The following is an 18,978-nucleotide window of genomic DNA, read 5'->3' on the forward strand; positions in this document are numbered from 1 at the left end:
TTTTGAGCATGAATGATTGTTGATATATTGTTGATGTTTTGGGTTGTAAAATTCTGAGTTGTATTTTGTATCTTGTAATTTTTGATTGATCAAATAACTCTGGCTGAGATGGTGTTGTTCACAAGGATTGAGTCTAATACCTATGATGTGTTATACTTGTTTTTGGTATGATTATGAGTACTTAAGGAATGTGCATATGGCTTATATTGTGTAAAACATAGCTTGGTTTGTTTTTGATAATGCCAAAGGGGGAGAAAGGTTGTTGTGTGTATATGGTTGTTGTTTTGCAGGTATTGTGCTTGTGTGTGTGTATGTTTTTACAGGATTTGTATGTTGAAATTAGAAGCACAAATGGTTGAAGCCTAGATTGGTTGTCATCATCAAAAAGGGGGAGATTGTTGAGCTTAGAGAAGCCTGAACTTGATGAGGTCAAGATTATCTGTAAAGCTTAAAGGAGTTTTGATGATCACAAAATGTGTGTCAAGGACAACAACAAACAACAACAACTTAGAAGACAAAAACAAAGTCAAAGAAAGTGCTATGTAATAGGAATTAGTGTATAAATTGTTTTGAATGATTTTATGTGTTGTGTGTGATGTGTGCATAAGCTAAATCTATATCTAAACTAATTAGAGAGTGTATGATGATGAGTTAAAAGGGCTAAAAAGTTATTTTGAGACTTGAAACGAAGTTTTGAAAACTAACTCAAAATAATCGATTATCATTAAATATAATCGATTATTCCAGCAACAGGCAAAATGGGATGCCTTGCTGCAATAATCGATTATTTGCCAAATAATCGATTATCCCAGAAATGACTCTCTAGAATAATCGATTATCTAGCAAAATAATCGATTATATTGTTCTTGGTTGGTTTCCAGAAAACCTGAAGAACAAAATAATCGATTATTCTTTAAAATAATCGATTATCTGAGTCTGAAACTTTTATAAATAGTTTGAACTTTTAGAAACTTCAAACAAGAGTTAGAACTGATAATCAAATTTAGAAAAGCGTTTTTGTGGAGTCTTTGTGACAATCTTGGAGAGTTTTCTTTGTGAATCCAAGAAGAAAAACGTTTGTGAAAAACTTTGAAAGAGGATCATCATCATCATCACATTCTTGAAAGGGGAAGATTAAGATTTGCTTCTGAATTCCAGGTGAATTCGTTCCTTTATTCTTTGTGAATACTTGTAAAATCTTGAGAAGGGTTTCTCAAGTGGTAAGGTTTCTTGTAGTGGGTTTCTACAAGGGGTGCTTTCTTGGGGTCAAGAAAGTGGTTATCTTTAGTGTTGAAGTATATGCATGTGTGGTATGCTTGTAAACCTTCTTCATTGAGATAGTGGAACAAATCTTGATCAGGTGCTGATTGAGGACTGGATGTAGGTCACATGTGGAGTGGCTGAACCAGTATAAAAGACTTGTGCAATCTTCTTCTACCTTTATCTTTTACTTTGAGTAATATCTTGGTTGAACATTAAAGAAGATAATTCTTGATTAACATGTGTGTGTGAATATTGATGGTTTAATCTGAATTAGAGCATTACATTTGAACCTCATTATTTTGTAATCAAGAAAGCATATAGCATTCATTTTTCTATAAGCAAGTCTTTGAATAAACTTCATTGAAAATTCAGTCTTAGAAAAGTTTAAGTGAAATAAAGATCCTAAATACTCTGAAATTTTTTAAAGGGTCATAGAATCCAATTCACCCCCCCTCTTGGATTGTGCCATTCTTTTCTAACAAATCTGTTCACTCCTAGTTGTTCCTTCTATCCTGGTGATGTTAAATGGGTCCTTTGATGATGACGCTTGGATTTCATAGACCCACAACACGACTTTATCCTTGTCATATGGGGAAAGGCTTTGGCATCTTGATAGTTAACTGTTTCGGCGTTCCTTCCCCGTTTCCCACTTGGATTGTAGCTGCTTTAACCATTAAGCGTGCCCTGCTCTGAAGTGCGAGCTTGATTGCTAGTAGCTTACTTTCCGTGATTAACATGCATAGGTCAATTTTCCTTTTTTATTCTTATTTATTCATTTAAAAGGAAGGAATAATAATCTAAATGAATGCCATGCAAGGAGAGTTAAGAATTGATAAATATCAGTCTCATTGATTTGTTTATCAGTGAATGCTCAAATGAATTTTGATAGTATCATAAAAGATTCTAAAGAGACCTTAAGGTGGCCGATGTCTGCGTGAAACATGTCTTATTAGTGCCCAAGTCTGCACTTTTTTGTTCTTTTTCTTGTTTTTTTGTTATGTTTTTTTTTTGTTGCCTTTTGTCATGGTTGTAGACACCCAATTTTGTCCGGGGGCACACAAACAAGGAAATGGACCTCCGTTATGAAGGAAAGGAGCTCCCGAAGCATGGAAACAACAAGAGATGACAGCCTAGAACGAGCTGTTCCAAGACCAGAATGGGCTGTTCCCAAAATGGAACGGGCCGTTCCAAAACAGGTTGATATATGCAAGATTTGGACCCAGAACGAGCCATTCCGCTTTTGGAACGGGCCGTTCCAGGTTCTTATTTTTACATATAATAAACTTGCCCAGAACGGGCCGTTCTAGAACTGGAACGGGTCGTTCCCCTAGTTTGGAACGGGCCGTTCCAGAACAACTTTGCGTAAGTAAAATTTGAAACCAGAACGGGCCGTTCCACTTTTGGAACGGGTTGTTCCAGTGTCTTATTTTACCCATAACGGATTAGCCCAGAACGGGCCGTTCTGAATTCGGAACGGGCCGTTCTGGTCCCCTTCTGATTCCTATAAATAGGAGCCTTGGGCACAGTTTTCAAAGGCGGCCAGAGAAATTTCGAATAAGACTCCTTTGAGCACGAAAATTCTCTATCTCTCTCCCTTTTATTATATTTCTTGAAATTTGTGTCGCATCTCTATATTCTTTCTCTCTCCTATTGTATTTCTTGAGATCTGTGAGGCATACTATAGTGTGAAAGGTCGCCACAAAGCACCTTTTCCATATTTGAAGATTCAATAAAGCTTGTTCAAGAGGTATTTCATTCAATCTTCTTTTCTTCTTTTTATTCCTCATTTTTTATTTCCTTTTTTATTATAATAAATGTCATAATGTAGATATTTTAGGGTAATTGCTTAATTTATATTTTAAGTATGTAAATAAACATTATTAAAGGGGATTTAATATTTAATCTATTAATTCTTATTACGTTATCTTCATCATAGGGTACCGATTTAGGGCGTTGTAGGGGTGCTTAATACCTTCCCTACACGTAATCGACCCCCGAACCCAATTTTGGTTATCAAGGCCATTATTGGATCTTTAAAAACCTTTTCTTTTTCCAATATTTTGAGTAAAATATTGGTGGCGACTCCATGAACCTATTTTCAAAACCATTAATTAAGGATTAGTCTGGTGTCCGGGCATTCCTTAATTAATGAGACTTTTAAAAGGATGTCTAAACCATAAGTCGTAAGATCAGAAATTTTCAGGTTACGACAGATGGCAACTCCACTGGGGACGTTTTAAGAGGGTCAGGCCCATTTAATTGATGAAGTTAATAAATAAAAATAATAACTTAAATATTTTTCCCCTTTACTTTGTTTGCTTTATTTGTTTGGCTTTAATATCTGTTTGGCTGTTTAGATTCTACATCTTTTTGAATAAAAATTGTACACAAACCTTTGCACACAACAGTTCCCCCTACACGCGGGGGCATGTGGGTATTAAACATAGGGAGTGGTTGACGTACGACCGGCCCAAGTTTGGCCTTGGAGCCTGCGAGCCTTGTCAGAAATCACACTCAAGGTGATAACCGGTTACTCTAACCCGAAATACTGTGACAAACCTTAGAGTTTGCCAGGTGACGACGACAGAGATACTGGGTCCATATAATGGGGGCACCTTGGGGGCCTTAAGACCAGTGAGATTAGAACTTTCCTATACAATGCACTTTTCTTGCAGGGACCACAGACCAAGGATTTAAACGTGACTGTTCGCGGGTGTACATTTGTTTGAGCATATGTGTGTTGCATTTGTTTGTGTTTATTTTTTTGAAATGGATAAGAATTACAAACAAATAGATATTAATAAAAAAATATGATGAAAATTTAACTCCCTTCTGTATACCCTAACTCTAAAGCATCATATAGGGTAGTTTATTTCAAAAAAATATATATATATATAGCAAAAAAATCATGCATCATAACCCTTAGTCAAAAACATGATAAAATTTAGGCAGAAAATAAATATCATGCATCTCCTAGGATAGTGCATTAGCATACATTCATTAGAAATGGAAGGCACACATAATAGTATGCAAAAGAATGTTCTCTAAACAAAAATCAATGAGAATGATATCCGTTGAAATTCTCATGTGTCTTTGCATCCTACTTTACGTTTCATATAGATAATATGCCTTCCTTGTAAATAATAAATAAGAATAAAAAGGGAAATCTAATTTGTGCGTGTTAGTCGAATAATGGAAATTACTGTAATCAAATGCGAACCTGACACATCAAATCGGGGAACACTTATCAGTAATTGGGGGCATCACACGCCCAAATTGACAATTCAAACATCGAGACTTTCCCATGTGGAAACAACAATTGCCGGGATAAGAGGAATGATCAAGAATGGACGAATCCTTGCCTTTTAGGGAATTACAAGACAAAACCCAATTGAAGAATAAAGGCATTGCATACAAAAACCCGTTAGGATGAAAACCCGTAAAGGGCGTCTTAGGCAAAAATTAGGGTGAAGAAAAAGAATCAAAATCCCGATAGGATACGTCCTATGCAAAAGTTAGGGACGTATAAAAATAAGAAATGTCTATCTGAGTTAGAATCGAAAGGTGGCTCGAGTATTCCCTTTAGAAAGCAAGAATTCATAAAGGTTTCACTCCGAAGTCGAAACACCCACATTCAAGCAAGTGGGAATGCGTTCTTAACGTAGTTCAACCAATCGTCAACCATGCCTCTCTAAGGGGCAACCTCGGTTAATCTCTCGGTGTATGAATCACGAACTCGGGGCATGCCCGGGCCTTCGAGCTTTGTTAAAGGGGCACGTGTAAATTGAAAATTCTATTTTAATGCCATACACTTTTCTACTCCATTTCTCTTCTCCCTTTTATCTACTCTAAGCCTCGTCAACAAACCTTAAATGAACAAGTAAATTTGAAATAAGGACGTCATCAGAAACAATGGCTTAATACGCAATAAAAAACACATACAGATCAATCAAATTGGGCATGACTTGTGGATAAAAGTCCAAATGAAATCAGCACAAGAGGCATCCCCCTTTAATGAAGGAATGAAAGATGATCACAAATACTGCAAAGACAAAAGTCTGGCAGGAAACCCACTAAGGGGGCTGCGCAAAAATTAGGGCAAGGTCCTCTAGGAGACTCACAAACAAAAAAGAGTAACCTAGGCAAAAGGGAGGATCGAAAGAAAATGTCTGCTAGGGAACACATCTCAAGTACCTAGGCAAAAGTTAGGACAAAGCAGCATCACGAGCTGAAAACCGAAAGGCGGCTCGGGAAGATCATTTAATCAATATGAAATCCCAAGTCATCGCTTAACTTTGAAGGAAATAATAAGCCAACGTGGAAAATGATTTCCTCACTTTGAATGTGCTTGTTCATCAGCCTAAATCACTAGCCTACCTAGACCAGCCATTCTTCTAAAATCATTTTTGAAAAAAAAATCCTTTCTAACAAAACTTCTGCAAAAAAATATATATCCTCTTCCTCTCTTTCCTCTTGACCTATATGGCATTAAGATAAATTCGAAAGATACACGGAAAATGCACAGTGAATACTCACAGAGGGAAGGCCGAGATGTCCTCAAACAGAGGTTAGGGACGCTTGACCACACATCGACTGGATAGTCAAGGAGACACTGAAGCTTGGGCTCAAAAGAACATATCCCGACAATAATTAAGATTGGCATGGATGGAAAGAAATCGTCAACATTAACCTTAACACGTATATGTTAATTTCCCGACAAAAAAATTGAATTGCATATTTAGGAACAAAACACATGAGCATAAACTATATTGCATGCATATGAGGTAAGGTCATATGGAAGGGCATTACACAAAAAAAATGGAATAAATAAAAGAATCATTCTTGTCTTGCATTTTCATTGCATCCATGCATCCATACATTCTGCTTGCTATGAGTTAGAAGGACTCATCAGGACAAAACACTCGTAAAAGCTCAATAACCAAGCATGAGTCGAAGCGGGGTCAAATGGCAACCCCAAGTGATTCTATGTGCCCACTAAGAAAAGACATATCAACAGTGGAATAGAATAGAATCGACCAAACAAGCAAGTCTGTAAGCATGAAGAGGTCATCGTGCCTCGCTTCTCAACCGAATGATGGAAGATCCATGAAAATGCCAAGACCAGGAATGTTTTCCTACCAAAGCCAGAAGTGGCTTCCAAAATAATACTCATCAATAAAGATTCAACAAATAACATCATCATATGATCCCTCCACCAATGATGATAGCAAAAGATAAAAACAAAAAAAGGCAAGCTTCATACATGTTGAAAAAAAGCCGAAGCATTTAGAAAAATAGCAAAAAAAGGAAAGCTTCAAACATGAAAGAGCCAAAGCTAAACAAAAATGAATTTCAAAAAAAATCTATCACAAGCAACGCCTGGAAAGACATCATAATACTCACGTGGCAGGGGCAACACCAGAATCTATGTCAACCATCTACTCCTTTGCCCACCAACACAAGGGCACCACTTACCAACAATCCTCGTCGAGGGGCAATCACATCATCATCACTAGCAGACGGCCTGAAGAGGCTATGAAAATACTACGGCCTGTGGAGGCTATGAAAATACTACGGCCTGTAGAGGCTATGAAAATATTACGGCCTGGAGAGGCTACGAAAATACTACGGCCTGAAGAGGCTACGAAAATACTACGGCCTGGAGAGGCTACGAAAATACTACGGCCTATAGAGGCTACAAAAATACTACGGCCTGGAGAGGCTACGAAAATACTACGGCCTGGAGAGGCTACCAAAATACTACGGCCTGGAGAGGCTACGAAAATACTAAGGTCTGGAGAGACTGTACTCGCATCCCAATCCGGTATACGACAAAGCCGTGAGGGAAAGGTCTGGAGAGACTGTATTCGCATCCCAATCCGGTATACGACAAAGTCATGAGGGAAAGGTCTGGAGAGATTGTACTCGCATCCCAATCCGGTATACGACAAAACCGTGAGGGAAAGGTCTGGAGAGACTGTACTTGCATCCCAATCCGGTATACGACAAAGCCGTGAGGGAAAGGCCTGGAGAGGCTACGAAAATACTACAACAACAAAGAGGGTTACCTACCTTTAGAGTGGGCTGGCTGAAGCCCTAAATATCAGTCCATCCTGGAGAGGCTGAGCTCAGAATATACTCCCTCTTTAACAAGCTACAAAGAACGCACTATCACAAGATAAACAATGGAGCATCTACTTGAAGATCGAAACAAGGAAATGGACCTCCCTTGTGAAGGAAAGGAGCTCCCGAAGCATGGAAACAACAAGAGATGACAGCCCAGAACGAGCTGTTCCAAGACCAGAATGGGCTGTTCCCAAAATGGAACGGGCCGTTCCAAAACAGGTTGATATATGCAAGATTTGGACCCAGAACAGGCCGTTCCGCTTTTGGAACGGGCCGTTCCAGGTTCTTATTTTTACATATAATAAACTTGCCCAGAACGGGCCGTTCTAGAACTGGAACGGGCCGTTCCCCTAGTTTGGAACATGCCGTTCTAGAACAACTTTGTGTAAGTAAAATTCAAAACCAGAACGGGCCGTTTCACTTTTGGAACAGGCCGTTCCAATGTCTTATTTTACCCATAACGGATTAGCCCAGAACGGGTCGTTCCGAATCCAGAACGGGCCGTTCTGGTCCCCTTCTGATTCCTATAAATAGGAGCCTTGGGCACAGTTTTCAAAGGCGGCTAGAGAAATTTCGAATAAGACTCCTTTGAGCACGAAAATTCTCTATCTCTCTCCCTTTTATTATATTTCTTGAGATTTGTGTCGCATCTCTATATTCTCTCTCTCTCCTATTGTATTTCTTGAGATCTGTGAGGCATATTGTAGTGTGAAAGGTCGCCACAAAGCACCTTTTCCATATTTGAAGATTCAATAAAGCTTGTTCAAGAGGTATTTCATTCAATCTTCTTTTCTTCTTTTTATTCCTCATTTTTTATTTCCTTTTTTATTATAATAAACGTCATAATGTAGATATTTTAGGGTAATTGCTTAATTTATATTTTAAGTATGTAAATAAACATTATTAAAGGAGATTTAATATTTAATCTATTAATTCTTATTACGTTATCTTCATCATAGGGTACCGATTTAGGGCGTTGTAGGGGTGCTTAATACCTTCCCTACACGTAATCGACCCCCGAACCCAATTTTGGTTATCAAGGCCATTATTGGATCTTTAAAAACCTTTTCTTTTTCCAATATTTTGAGTAAAATATTGGTGGGGTCTCCATGAACCTATTTTCAAAACCATTAATTAAGGATTAGTCTGGTGTCCGGGTATTCCTTAATTAATGAGACTTTTAAAAGGATGTCTAAACCATAAGTCGTAAGATCGGAAATTTTCGGGTTGCGACAATAGTGGAATTTGTTTTTTGCAAATAATGTAGGTTAGGTTCCAAGAAGGCTTGTTTTAACAAACATATCAAACAAAGGTCCAACCATAGTATTTTCAAAATCATTTTGGACCTTTCTTTAGAGCTTACATACTGTCGTATGTTATAAAATCCACCTTTCTTAACACTACCTAATCCTTCTATAATATAAGGAAAATAAATGCATGACAGAGTAATGAGCTAGCCTAAAAATGTATGAAATTTTTTTACCTATGGTTTATCATTTTTTTGTTATCTAGGGAGTGATGATGCATGATAAAGATAGGGCTCTTTTTTATTCATCATTTTTATAAGAAAAAAAAACTACCTATATGATGTTAATGGGATGATAACCTAAGAATGTACAAAAGGGTATAAATTTCTTTATTTTTTTATTCCTTTATTATCCATTTGCTTGCCTACAATCCTTATCCATTTAAAACAAACAAAAGCACACAATGAATGCAACAAACATATGCTCTCACAACGTACATATGCTTACACAACATAGACCTACAAACGGTCACGTTCAAATTCATGGTCTAAGATCCCTGTCAAAGAAAGTGTTTTGTATAGGAAGGTTCTAATTGTCCTCACTAGTTTTTCAAGGCTCCCAAGGTGGCCCATTATAGGGACCCAATACCTCTGTCGCCATCACCAGACAGATACTAAGGTCTGACGCAGTATTTTGGGCTAAAGTAACTAGTATCACCATAAGTGTGATTTTCGACAAGACTCACAAGCTCAAAGCCATTCTTGGGTCGGTCGTATGTCAACCACTTCCTATGTTTACTCATTTATGCTCCGAGTATAAAGGGAACTATTATGTGCAAGAGTTTGTGTAAAGTTGTTTATTTCAAACAAGTGCGAGAATTTAAACAAATAATAGATATTAAAGCCATTTTAAAACAGATAAACAAATATTTACAACGAAAATAAAAGGGGTAAATATTTGAATTATTATTTTTATTTTGCTAAATTCATCATTTATTTGGTCTAACCCTCTTTAAGCTTCCCCAGCGGAGTCGCTATCTATTAGAACTCAAAAAATTCTGATCTTGCCCACTAATGATTTGAACTTCTATTTTGAAAATCTCATCAGTTAGGGAATGCTTGAAAACCAAACTAATCATTAATCAATGGCTTTTTTGGAAAAAATAAAGGTTTTTAGGAGCTACCACCGATATTTTACTCAAAACATCAAAAAAAAGAAAAAGTTTTCAAAAGTTAATTATGGCCTTGACAACCAGAATTAGGTTCACGGGTCAATTACGCATAGGAAATGTATTAGGCACCCTACAATGCCCTAATTTAGTACCATATAACGAATTTAGCATAATAATAAATAATAATTTGAATATTTATCCCTTTTATTAATTATTTACAGGACAAAAATAGCTATTATCTACATGGTTATTTATTTATTTATTGCATATAAGAAAAAAAATAATAAATAAAATAAAATAAAATAATAAATAAACTAATAAATAAAATAATAAAATAAAATAAATAAAATAATAAATAAAAGAGATGAATTTAGATCCTCCGAAACAAACTTTTTATAAGGGAATCTTTCCAAATGCATGTGGGACGTGTTTTGACAGCTCTTCGCTCTATAAAAGGCCCCATTATCACTCAGAGATTTATATAGAGAGGGGGGAAGCTATGCAGCTTGAGGTATGTCTCATCCCTTGGCCAGAGGGTTTCTTATATAGCCATCTAGGAGGCAAAAATATAAGAGAGTTGTTCGATGTGGGACTAAATCTTACAAAAATATAATCTTTTTCTAGGCACTATGTAGGACCTTTAGAGAACTCATTAACCGTCATATCATATTGATTCTTTTATGACACCCTCATAATATATTGATCTTCAGTTTTAACTGTTGGATTGTTGAAATATGGTTTGGAGTGAGAGATACTATTAGAACAAAAATGTTGTCTAATATAAGACTCCTATTATCTAGCTGTAGTGCGAGACCTCTAGAGAACTCGTTAATCGTTGGATCATGCTAAAATTTTGATGATATCTTCTCAATAAATTGATCTTTAACTTCAACAATCGGATTATCAATATTAGGTTTGTAGCAAGAGATATTATTAGAACAAAAACGCTACCCAACGCGAAGCTTTTTTGGAAAGGGGAATTAAGCGTTGCGGTTTTGAAACGAGTTGTTCCAATATTGGGAATGGTTGTTCCGCGCCCCAGATTAGGTTTCTGAGTTTTCTAGGCCTTTCAAAGCTATCTTGGTCTGTTTAAGTGCTCTATTGGACCCTTATGGTCCATACATGATGCTCTTTTTTAGATGCAGTGTGAGACTTCTAGAGAATTCGTTAATCGTAGGATCATGCTACAATTTTGATGATATCTTTTCAATACATTGATCTTTAACTTCAACGGTTGGATCGTCCAAATTAGGTTTGTAATGAGAGATATTATCAAAACAAAAATGTTGCACAACACCTTGGGTCCTCCAAGGCTGTTTGTCTCGTTCTAGTAGACCTTTGTCCTTGGTTTGGATACCCTGGACAAAATTAGGTATCTACAACTACCAATTCAAATTTAAATGTGTATCTATGGCCCAAATGACAACTATTTACTCTTATTACCCATCAAACAGACACATCTTACTATTTGGCCCAAGAAATACGAGGCCAAAAAATCCTAATCTACAAGGCCCAAAATACAAGACCTAAAATACAAGCCCAAACAAGACCCACACTCATATACTACTAGGCTCATAATACAAGGTCCAAAAATAAAAAGAAGTATATGGCTTTAAGTAATAACCCAACTCAAGAGAAGCTTAGGCTCACTAACCTTAGCACAAATCCAATCATCTTTCATCTTCCTAACTATGGTCCTATAGCTAGTGGTGGGTCTCTTGGCTATGTCTTTGCCATAGAGTAGGGAAAAGAGAAAATGAGAAGAGAGTAGGAGAGAAAAAAATAGTTTTATTTTGTTTGCTTTATAAGAAGAGTAGAGAAGAGAGAAAACAAATATGTAACTCTCACCTTAAAAGAAATCTTTTCTAAAATGAGAAGAAAATGGAGAAATAAGAAATAAAAATGTGGATCCAATTGAAAATTACAACTTTAACCTAATTATTTTTAATTACTTTCACATAATATATTATATATATATATATGGGGTAAAAATGTTTTTATAAAAAAATTTATTTTATTTCTTTCCACTTTTCTATTCGATCAAATTAATGAAAAGAAAACTCAATTTTTTTTCTTTTACTTCTATTTATCCAAACACTTTAAAATTCTACTATTTTCTATTTATTATTATTTCTCTCCTTTTTCTTTATTTCTTACTATTTCTTTCACAGTTCTATCTTCCTCTAAGCAAAATATAATATCTAAGTCTAAAAATTGAGAGCATTAAGTATAGGTCCAACTCACTAAAAGAATAATGATAATCCAAAAATGATTCATTACCAGAGTATCTTGCTCATTACCAAAGTTAAGTTAGGACTAAAATATATGAAAAAGTAAGACAATAAAGTTAATATAGAAGGAGGACTTTGATGAACTTATTAAGCTGAAATATAAATATATCAATGCAAAAGATAGTTGATGAAAAGGAAGTATCGTGTTAACTCGGAAATATAACATGAGATTATAAAGCAAATTGCAAAAATACACTAAAAAGGAGTAAATGAATAATTTCCATTCATTTCCTTTAACAACTATCTTAAACTAAGAAGTTTCAAGTTCAAAATATAAACTTTCAGCTGACTAACAACATAATCAAAAGATTCTTTGGCAATTTACCTTATATTAATAATATAGTTAAGCTTTATTGTTTTAACATTTGAAATCACTTCGGTATTTTAAACTTCTAAAGTAACTTTCTTCACCCAAAAAGTAGATAACTCATCTTGTGAGTTTATTTTCTCTAATTTCTTCAAAATTTTCTTGCATTTCAAGATAAAACAACAATCTATTTTGAACATGTCATCATGATTTCACTTCGAATTTTTTATCTATATCATAAATTAATTTAAGTAGAATTTAATTTACTTTAAATAAAATATTATTTTTTGATTTATTTTTAAAAAATTAAATTAATAAAAAAAATTAAGCTTAAATATATTTTTAATCCTTCAAATTTAAGACATTTATTTTTGGTACCTCAAATTTAAAACTGCTATTTTTAGTTCCTGTAATTCTCAAAAATCTTGTTTTAGCCCCTTAAATCACTAATAACATATTTGAAAGTGACTAATTAAAGATTAAAATTAAATTTTATGTAATAATATTTGATAAATTTCTTAACAAAATTTAAATATAAGAATTAAAATAAGATTTTTTTAAATTAAAAGGACTAAAAATAACAATTTTAAATTTGAGAGACAAAAATAAATTTATCCTAAATTTAAGAGACTAAAAATATATTTAAGCCAAAAAATTATTACAATAATAGACATGACATCCCAAAACTTTGTCCAAGAGAAAAAGATTTTACATTTGATTCCATAGAAGAGAATCATGAACATACACTTGCTCCTTATCCCACCTTTGCTTCTGGATATGATTTTTTGAGTGGATAATTTGCAATCATGCATATCTTTCATTTTCTTTCTGTTTTTTCTTTGGACACAATGATGCCACCTGTACTCCAATTACACTCGAACATGTATCCTTATGTCATTACATAACCCCACTCTCGTACCATTGCCTAATGCACATTCATACAGCAGGTAAAAAACCCAACATTTCCTTCTTAATTGCGATCTTCTAAATTTCAACGCTCTCCACTTTGCCTATTCTTTTATGGGTCATCTCCAGTTACGGTTTTTGTCTTTGGAATCTTTCCTTCTTTTTCTGTTTTGATTTCTAGTGTTATTACGCTCTCTTATTGTTGTATGCTCAAGCAAAAAAGGGCATAAACATCCAAAGAAAGAAAGCATGTTTAGACAAATTTTTTTTTTTTTTTATGTTTTTGTTCTTTGTGTGAAGTTATTAAATTAAATGAAAATCAAGAATCCATGTAGTGCTATAAATTATAATTTAAAGCCCATGTTTTTAGGAGAAAAAGTAAAATATTGCATTGAAGAAGGGATATTAAAATGTGTGTAATTTCATGTATTTATGGCATTTCTATGTTGCCCTTTTTCTATTTATGATTGTAAATTGTTTGGCATCTCATTCTCACATTCTATCAGCTTTTCAGGTGTTTTCTGTCTGTGGTATCTTAGGAGGGAGCATGTAATAGAAAATAAATGTTAGCATTTCAATGGTGCTTGTTTCATAGTCAAGTGATTGAGGTTGAGAAACGCCAATTCATAGGAGAAAATGGGAAAATCTGACTATGATGAAGCTGATTCTGGAACTAGAAGTGGAAACGAATCAGGAAATAATATGAAGAGAGGGTTGTTTCAATCAGCAGCTGTCAAGGTTAATTTACCTAATTGATCACATGAATGCTGTCATTTTACTGCTTTACAGCTTTTGATTCATGTTCCTGCCTAGTTGGATCTAAATCTGAGAGCTTTCAATTATAATTTTAGGGGAACTACAGATATTTCATTGTCATACTATTTCCATTTTTTTTCAATGTTACAACTATTTCCCAGAAATTCAAAATCTGAATGTGAGTGTTGTATACCACATTAGAAGAAAATCTAATGCTAAAATGGTTCATAAGTCAGTTACAGAGAAATCCTTGTGGTTCACAATTAAGCAACTCTACTCCCTGAATTTATTAAACTGTACTGAGTAGTGTAAATTGAACTCGGGGTGGAAAATCAATCCATTTATCCATCATCCAACCGATCCATCCATAAATAAATCCATCCAATCCCAAAAATAAATAATGGATTAGATCTAATCCATCCATTTAATTTTATGGATGGTTAGTGATCCATCCACTACTTTTTCAAAACCCATTGGATTATAATATAAAATTTTTATTAAATTGTAATTTTAAAAGACTATTTTGACATTAAAAAGAAAAGTCTTGCAAATTTTAAAAAACTATATAAGAGTATAATGACTTATAAAGAAAAAAGAGAGAAATAAAATATTTCAAAAATAAGATTATTTAATTTTTAAAACACTACTTTTATGGATGGATTGGATATCCATCCATGAAAAAATTGTTAATGGGTGGATTGGATGAATTTTTTGCTTTAAATGGATTTGATGGATTGGATTTTTATGTGAATTTTTAATGGATCTAAATGGATTAATAGATTATTTTTATCCAATTTATTATGATCCACTAAAAAAATTATCCAATCCATTCATTTGTCACCCCTAAATTGAACCACTTGCACATATGCAAAAGTAGGTCCAAGGAGTCAAGCCATTGAATTTTAAACCAACAGAAGAGTTTTCTGCACTTGGTTGAAGGTGGTTCCTTGTAGTTTAGCCAAAAGAATGAAACTTGTAACTCATGCTACATATGTCAGTTGTTCACTTTGGTGTGAATGTTTGGCTTAATATTAGTGTAACTAACAATCTTATTGAACATTCACGATACTATAGCTCAGAGATACAACATAGTTGTCTGACTGGTTTGTGGAAAATGTGAAAAACAATTGAAGATGGCTGCAATATTTTTATTCTTAAAAAAAGAAACAATAAAATTTCAACGTTCTTGCAGACTAGGAAACTTAGAAGTGTTAATTATTACCTACTTTTACAGAAGGACATTAAATCAGTGATACAACATTTCCAGAAAATGTCAATTGACGTGACCCACAGATTCTCAAAAGGAATGGAGATTTCATTGATACAGAACTCTAATAACTGTTTAGAAAATAAGTTTGAGTGTGATGCTTTTAGGTTATCAGTAGCATTGAAATGTATCATATTTCATTTGTAACCTATTACTAGGTAGTGGTACTATTTAATTTAATATATATTTACATCTCTTTTAGTTTATAACTTTATATTCAAATAATAATTATTATTATATTTGATTTTAAATTTTCTATACTGTTTAAGACTTTAGGGTGATTTGTCTTTAGCAATGGGTAGCAAGTCATAAACTCATGCAATGTTTGTTATCTACCATGTTGATAAAGATTATTCAATACCTTCTTTAATGATTATCAGTTGCTTTTGGTAGTTGTAATTTGCTTGTAATGAAATGGAAACATGCTATTTTCCATCTTTTTTAACCACTGAATCATAATTTTTCATTTGCTGAGTAATTGTATGCCTACTGTTGTATATAACATGTCTAAATCTAGTCTACATCAAGTTCAGGAGAAGTAGTACTGCTAAAAATGAACCATCTTTTGCTATATAATTTGTAGGGGGATCATTTTGATGGCAAGAATCACATGAATAAAATTACTAAGGCTACAAATTCAAACACTCAACCCAGCTGCACTTTCTGCAAGGGTAAAAATGGTTGCCGAGTCGTGCGCTCGAGAACAAAAATAATGAATATTCTGATCAAGAGTGGAAAGCCTCAGGAAGCTGTTATCATTTTTGAAAATCTGTTTGAAGGAGGGCACCAACCATCTTTAGCAGCATATACAACACTGTTAAATGCCTTGACCACTCAGAAACGCTTCGAGCCTATACATTCCATTGTTTCACAGGTGGAAGAAAAACAGATGAAGCCTGATTCAATATTTTTTAATGCTCTTGTAAATGCATTTGCTGAATCCGGGAACATGGAGGATGCCATGAAAGTTGTTCAGAAAATGAAAGAAAGTGGAGTAAAACTTAGTACTAGTACTTATAACACATTGATAAAAGGGTATGGGATTGCAGGTAATCCTGATGAGTCAATGAAGTTGCTAGATCTTATGTCAACGGAAGGAAATTTGAAACCCAATATCAAGACATACAATATGCTTATCAGAGCATGGTGTAAACTGAAAAACATCTCTGAGGCATGGAATGTGGTGAATAAGATGTCTGCTTCTGGAATGCAACCAGATGTTGTTACATTCAACACGATAGCAACCGCTTATGCTCAGAATGGGAAGACTGCTCAGGCTGAAGCAATGATTTTAGAGATGCAGAGGAATGGTTTAGAACCTAATGATAGAACTTGCACCATCATCATTAGTGGATATTGTAGAGAAGGTAAGGTAAAGGAAGCTCTAAGGTTCGTATACAGGATGAAGGATCTGGGGCTGCAGCCCAATCTTATTGTACTTAATTTGCTGGTTAATGGTTTTGTGGACATAATGGATCGAGATGGTGTCGATGAGGTAAGCCTGAACCTATTATTGTTGCCTGAACCTTTTATTTTATTAACATACTTGGTTTAGGAACTGTTGATGAAGGTCTGTTAATTATTTGACTAAATTTTTAGACTCCTTTTGACATAAAATCAATCACAGACCTCTTTACTTCATACACTCTTGACATCTATTTTATAATTAATATACAGTAAAGCAAGAAGCCATGGTAAAAGAAAACTAGAGACTAGCCATGGTATTTTTGAATATTGTAAAATGCAACTCTATGTAGGAATCTTCAAGAATTTACCAATTGCCAGCCTTTTTATCCATATTTCCAGTGTATAAACATGCCTCCATCTTCTTGGTGCAATTGCATTAGTTCTTGATTAAACAATTTTAGAATCATGTGTGATTCAGTTTGTCATATTTGTTTACAATTTGCTATATGGCAGAGGAATTATAAGTTGAAATCTACTAAGGACTATATATAATTTGATAATTTGGCTTTATTGTTTTATACCTCTGGTTTTTCAGTCTTGTTGAGTTAGATGTTTGTTAAATTAGTGTGTCATGTACTCCTTCCGTTTTACAATGACTTCAGTTTTAGAATTTGGAAAATGTCTCAAAATGAATGATGTTCTCACTTTCGAATGTAATATTAATTAACTTTTTTCTAATTTATCTTTTATAAATTATTCAACTACTACGATTAAAAGTAATTTATTTATTGATAGTGTAGGTTATTTTAGTAAAATTGTATCAAAAAGTGATACATTTATTGTGTAGCCTTAATCTACATGTAGAAATCTTAAAATGCGGTTATTGTGGGATGGTGGGAGTATTATGCAATTGTCTAATAATTTTTTGGCTGAAAGAATGTATACATTCTGCGTTGTTACTCATGGTGAACATCCATATTAGGTGCTAAAGTTGATGGAAGAATTTCATATTCAACCTGATGTGATAACATATAGTACTATAATGAACGCATGGAGCCAAGCTGGATTCTTAGAAAAGTGCAAGGAAATCTACAATAACATGTTAAAATCTGGTGTAAAGCCGGATGCTCATGCTTATAGTATTCTTGCTAAAGGATATGTGAGAGCACAAGAAATGGAAAAAGCTGAAGAACTTTTAACTGCCATGACTAACTCAGGTGTCCACCCAAATGTTGTTATATTTACAAATGTCATAAGTGGATGGTGCAGTGTTGGCAGAATGGACAATGCCATCAGGGTTTTTGACAAGATGTGTGAATTTGGGGTTTCTCCAAATTTGAAGACCTTTGAGACACTAATTTGGGGATATGCAGAAGCGAAGCAGCCATGGAAATCAGAAGGAATACTCCAAATAATGGAAGAGTTTCACGTTCAACCCAAGAAATCAACCATTTTGCTTGTTGCAGAAGCTTGGTGTTTTGCTGGATTGAAAGAAGAGGCAAACACACTACTGAGTAGAGTAAAAACTGAGCACATGACCAATTCAATAGAGGAAGAGGACAATATACATGCTAAAAGTTCAGAGAAAATTTACCAAAAGCCACCTAGTAATGCTCCTTTCTTACAGATTCCTTCTATGTCTTCCACTGACCAGAAGGGTTCAGCTTTGACAGCTAGAAGAAATAGAAGGCTCCTTAGAGATGGTGATTTGGAGACTCCATTGCTCACCACAAAATTCAAGTGTCATTCTCAAATTTGTAGATTTGGTGAAGGATTTTCCATTATGTGCAAACAGTTTCAAGGACAGCATGGTACATACCAACTTGCAAATTCATGTACAGCAGTATTCTTAAACTAAAGGGGTTTGGGGATGGAGGGTGAAGTGCGGAATATCTTAATGTAATTACATTCATATGTCAACACAAACTGTTCATCTTTTGTTAACAAAATACTCCTTATATTTCCCACGCAATACATCAAAAGGCTTGTTTTTTATGCTGTAACTCCTTATCGCTTCTTTTTATTTTATTCTTGGTCCAAGTAATTCCCGATCTCTAAGGAAATACAGGTAGCATCCGACCCAACTTTCACACTTGCCTCAATTTGCATTAATAGAGTACTGCAATTATGGACCGTGCACTAGTCAGATCTTACCTTATGTTGAAATTTAACCTTAAAAAAACATAGACAACAGAGATCAAACTACAAATTATACGTTCAAAGAATAGTTATTACTT

At 34.4% G+C, this 18,978-nt stretch overlaps 1 protein-coding gene across 4 annotated transcripts; it reads left to right on the forward strand.

Moving 5' to 3' along the window:
• The first annotated feature begins 13,318 nt into the window (after positions 1-13,318).
• Positions 13,319-18,744, forward strand: LOC109812997 (uncharacterized). 4 transcript variants are annotated; one of them, XM_083064529.1, is made up of 4 exons: positions 13,319-13,439; positions 13,826-14,049; positions 15,918-16,829; positions 17,733-18,744. In XM_083064529.1, the coding sequence occupies exons 2-4, from the start codon at positions 13,948-13,950 to the stop codon at positions 18,597-18,599; spliced, it is 1,881 nt and encodes a 626-aa protein (XP_082920655.1). In that variant the 5' UTR covers positions 13,319-13,439; positions 13,826-13,947; the 3' UTR covers positions 18,600-18,744. The 4 variants fall into 4 exon arrangements, with proteins under 4 accessions (XP_082920655.1, XP_020232685.1, XP_020232687.1 ...); XM_020377096.3 differs by having other exon boundaries at positions 13,320-13,439; positions 17,724-18,744; XM_020377098.2 differs by having other exon boundaries at positions 13,334-13,352; positions 17,724-18,744.
• The last annotated feature ends 234 nt before the right edge of the window (positions 18,745-18,978 follow it).

This window comes from Cajanus cajan, chromosome 9, assembly GCF_000230855.2.
Source record: "Cajanus cajan strain Asha chromosome 9, NIPB_CcT2T_4, whole genome shotgun sequence".
Taxonomy (NCBI): Eukaryota; Viridiplantae; Streptophyta; class Magnoliopsida; order Fabales; family Fabaceae; genus Cajanus; species Cajanus cajan.

Coding starts and splice junctions, on each gene's coding strand:
- LOC109812997 (XM_020377096.3), top strand. CDS start 13,948: ATGGGAAAATCTGACTATGATGAAGCTGATTCTGGAACTAGAAGTGGA. Junction 14,050..15,917: donor TTCAATCAGCAGCTGTCAAG/GTTAATTTACCT, acceptor TATAATTTGTAG/GGGGATCATTTTGATGGCAA. Junction 16,830..17,723: donor ATCGAGATGGTGTCGATGAG/GTAAGCCTGAAC, acceptor CATCCATATTAG/GTGCTAAAGTTGATGGAAGA.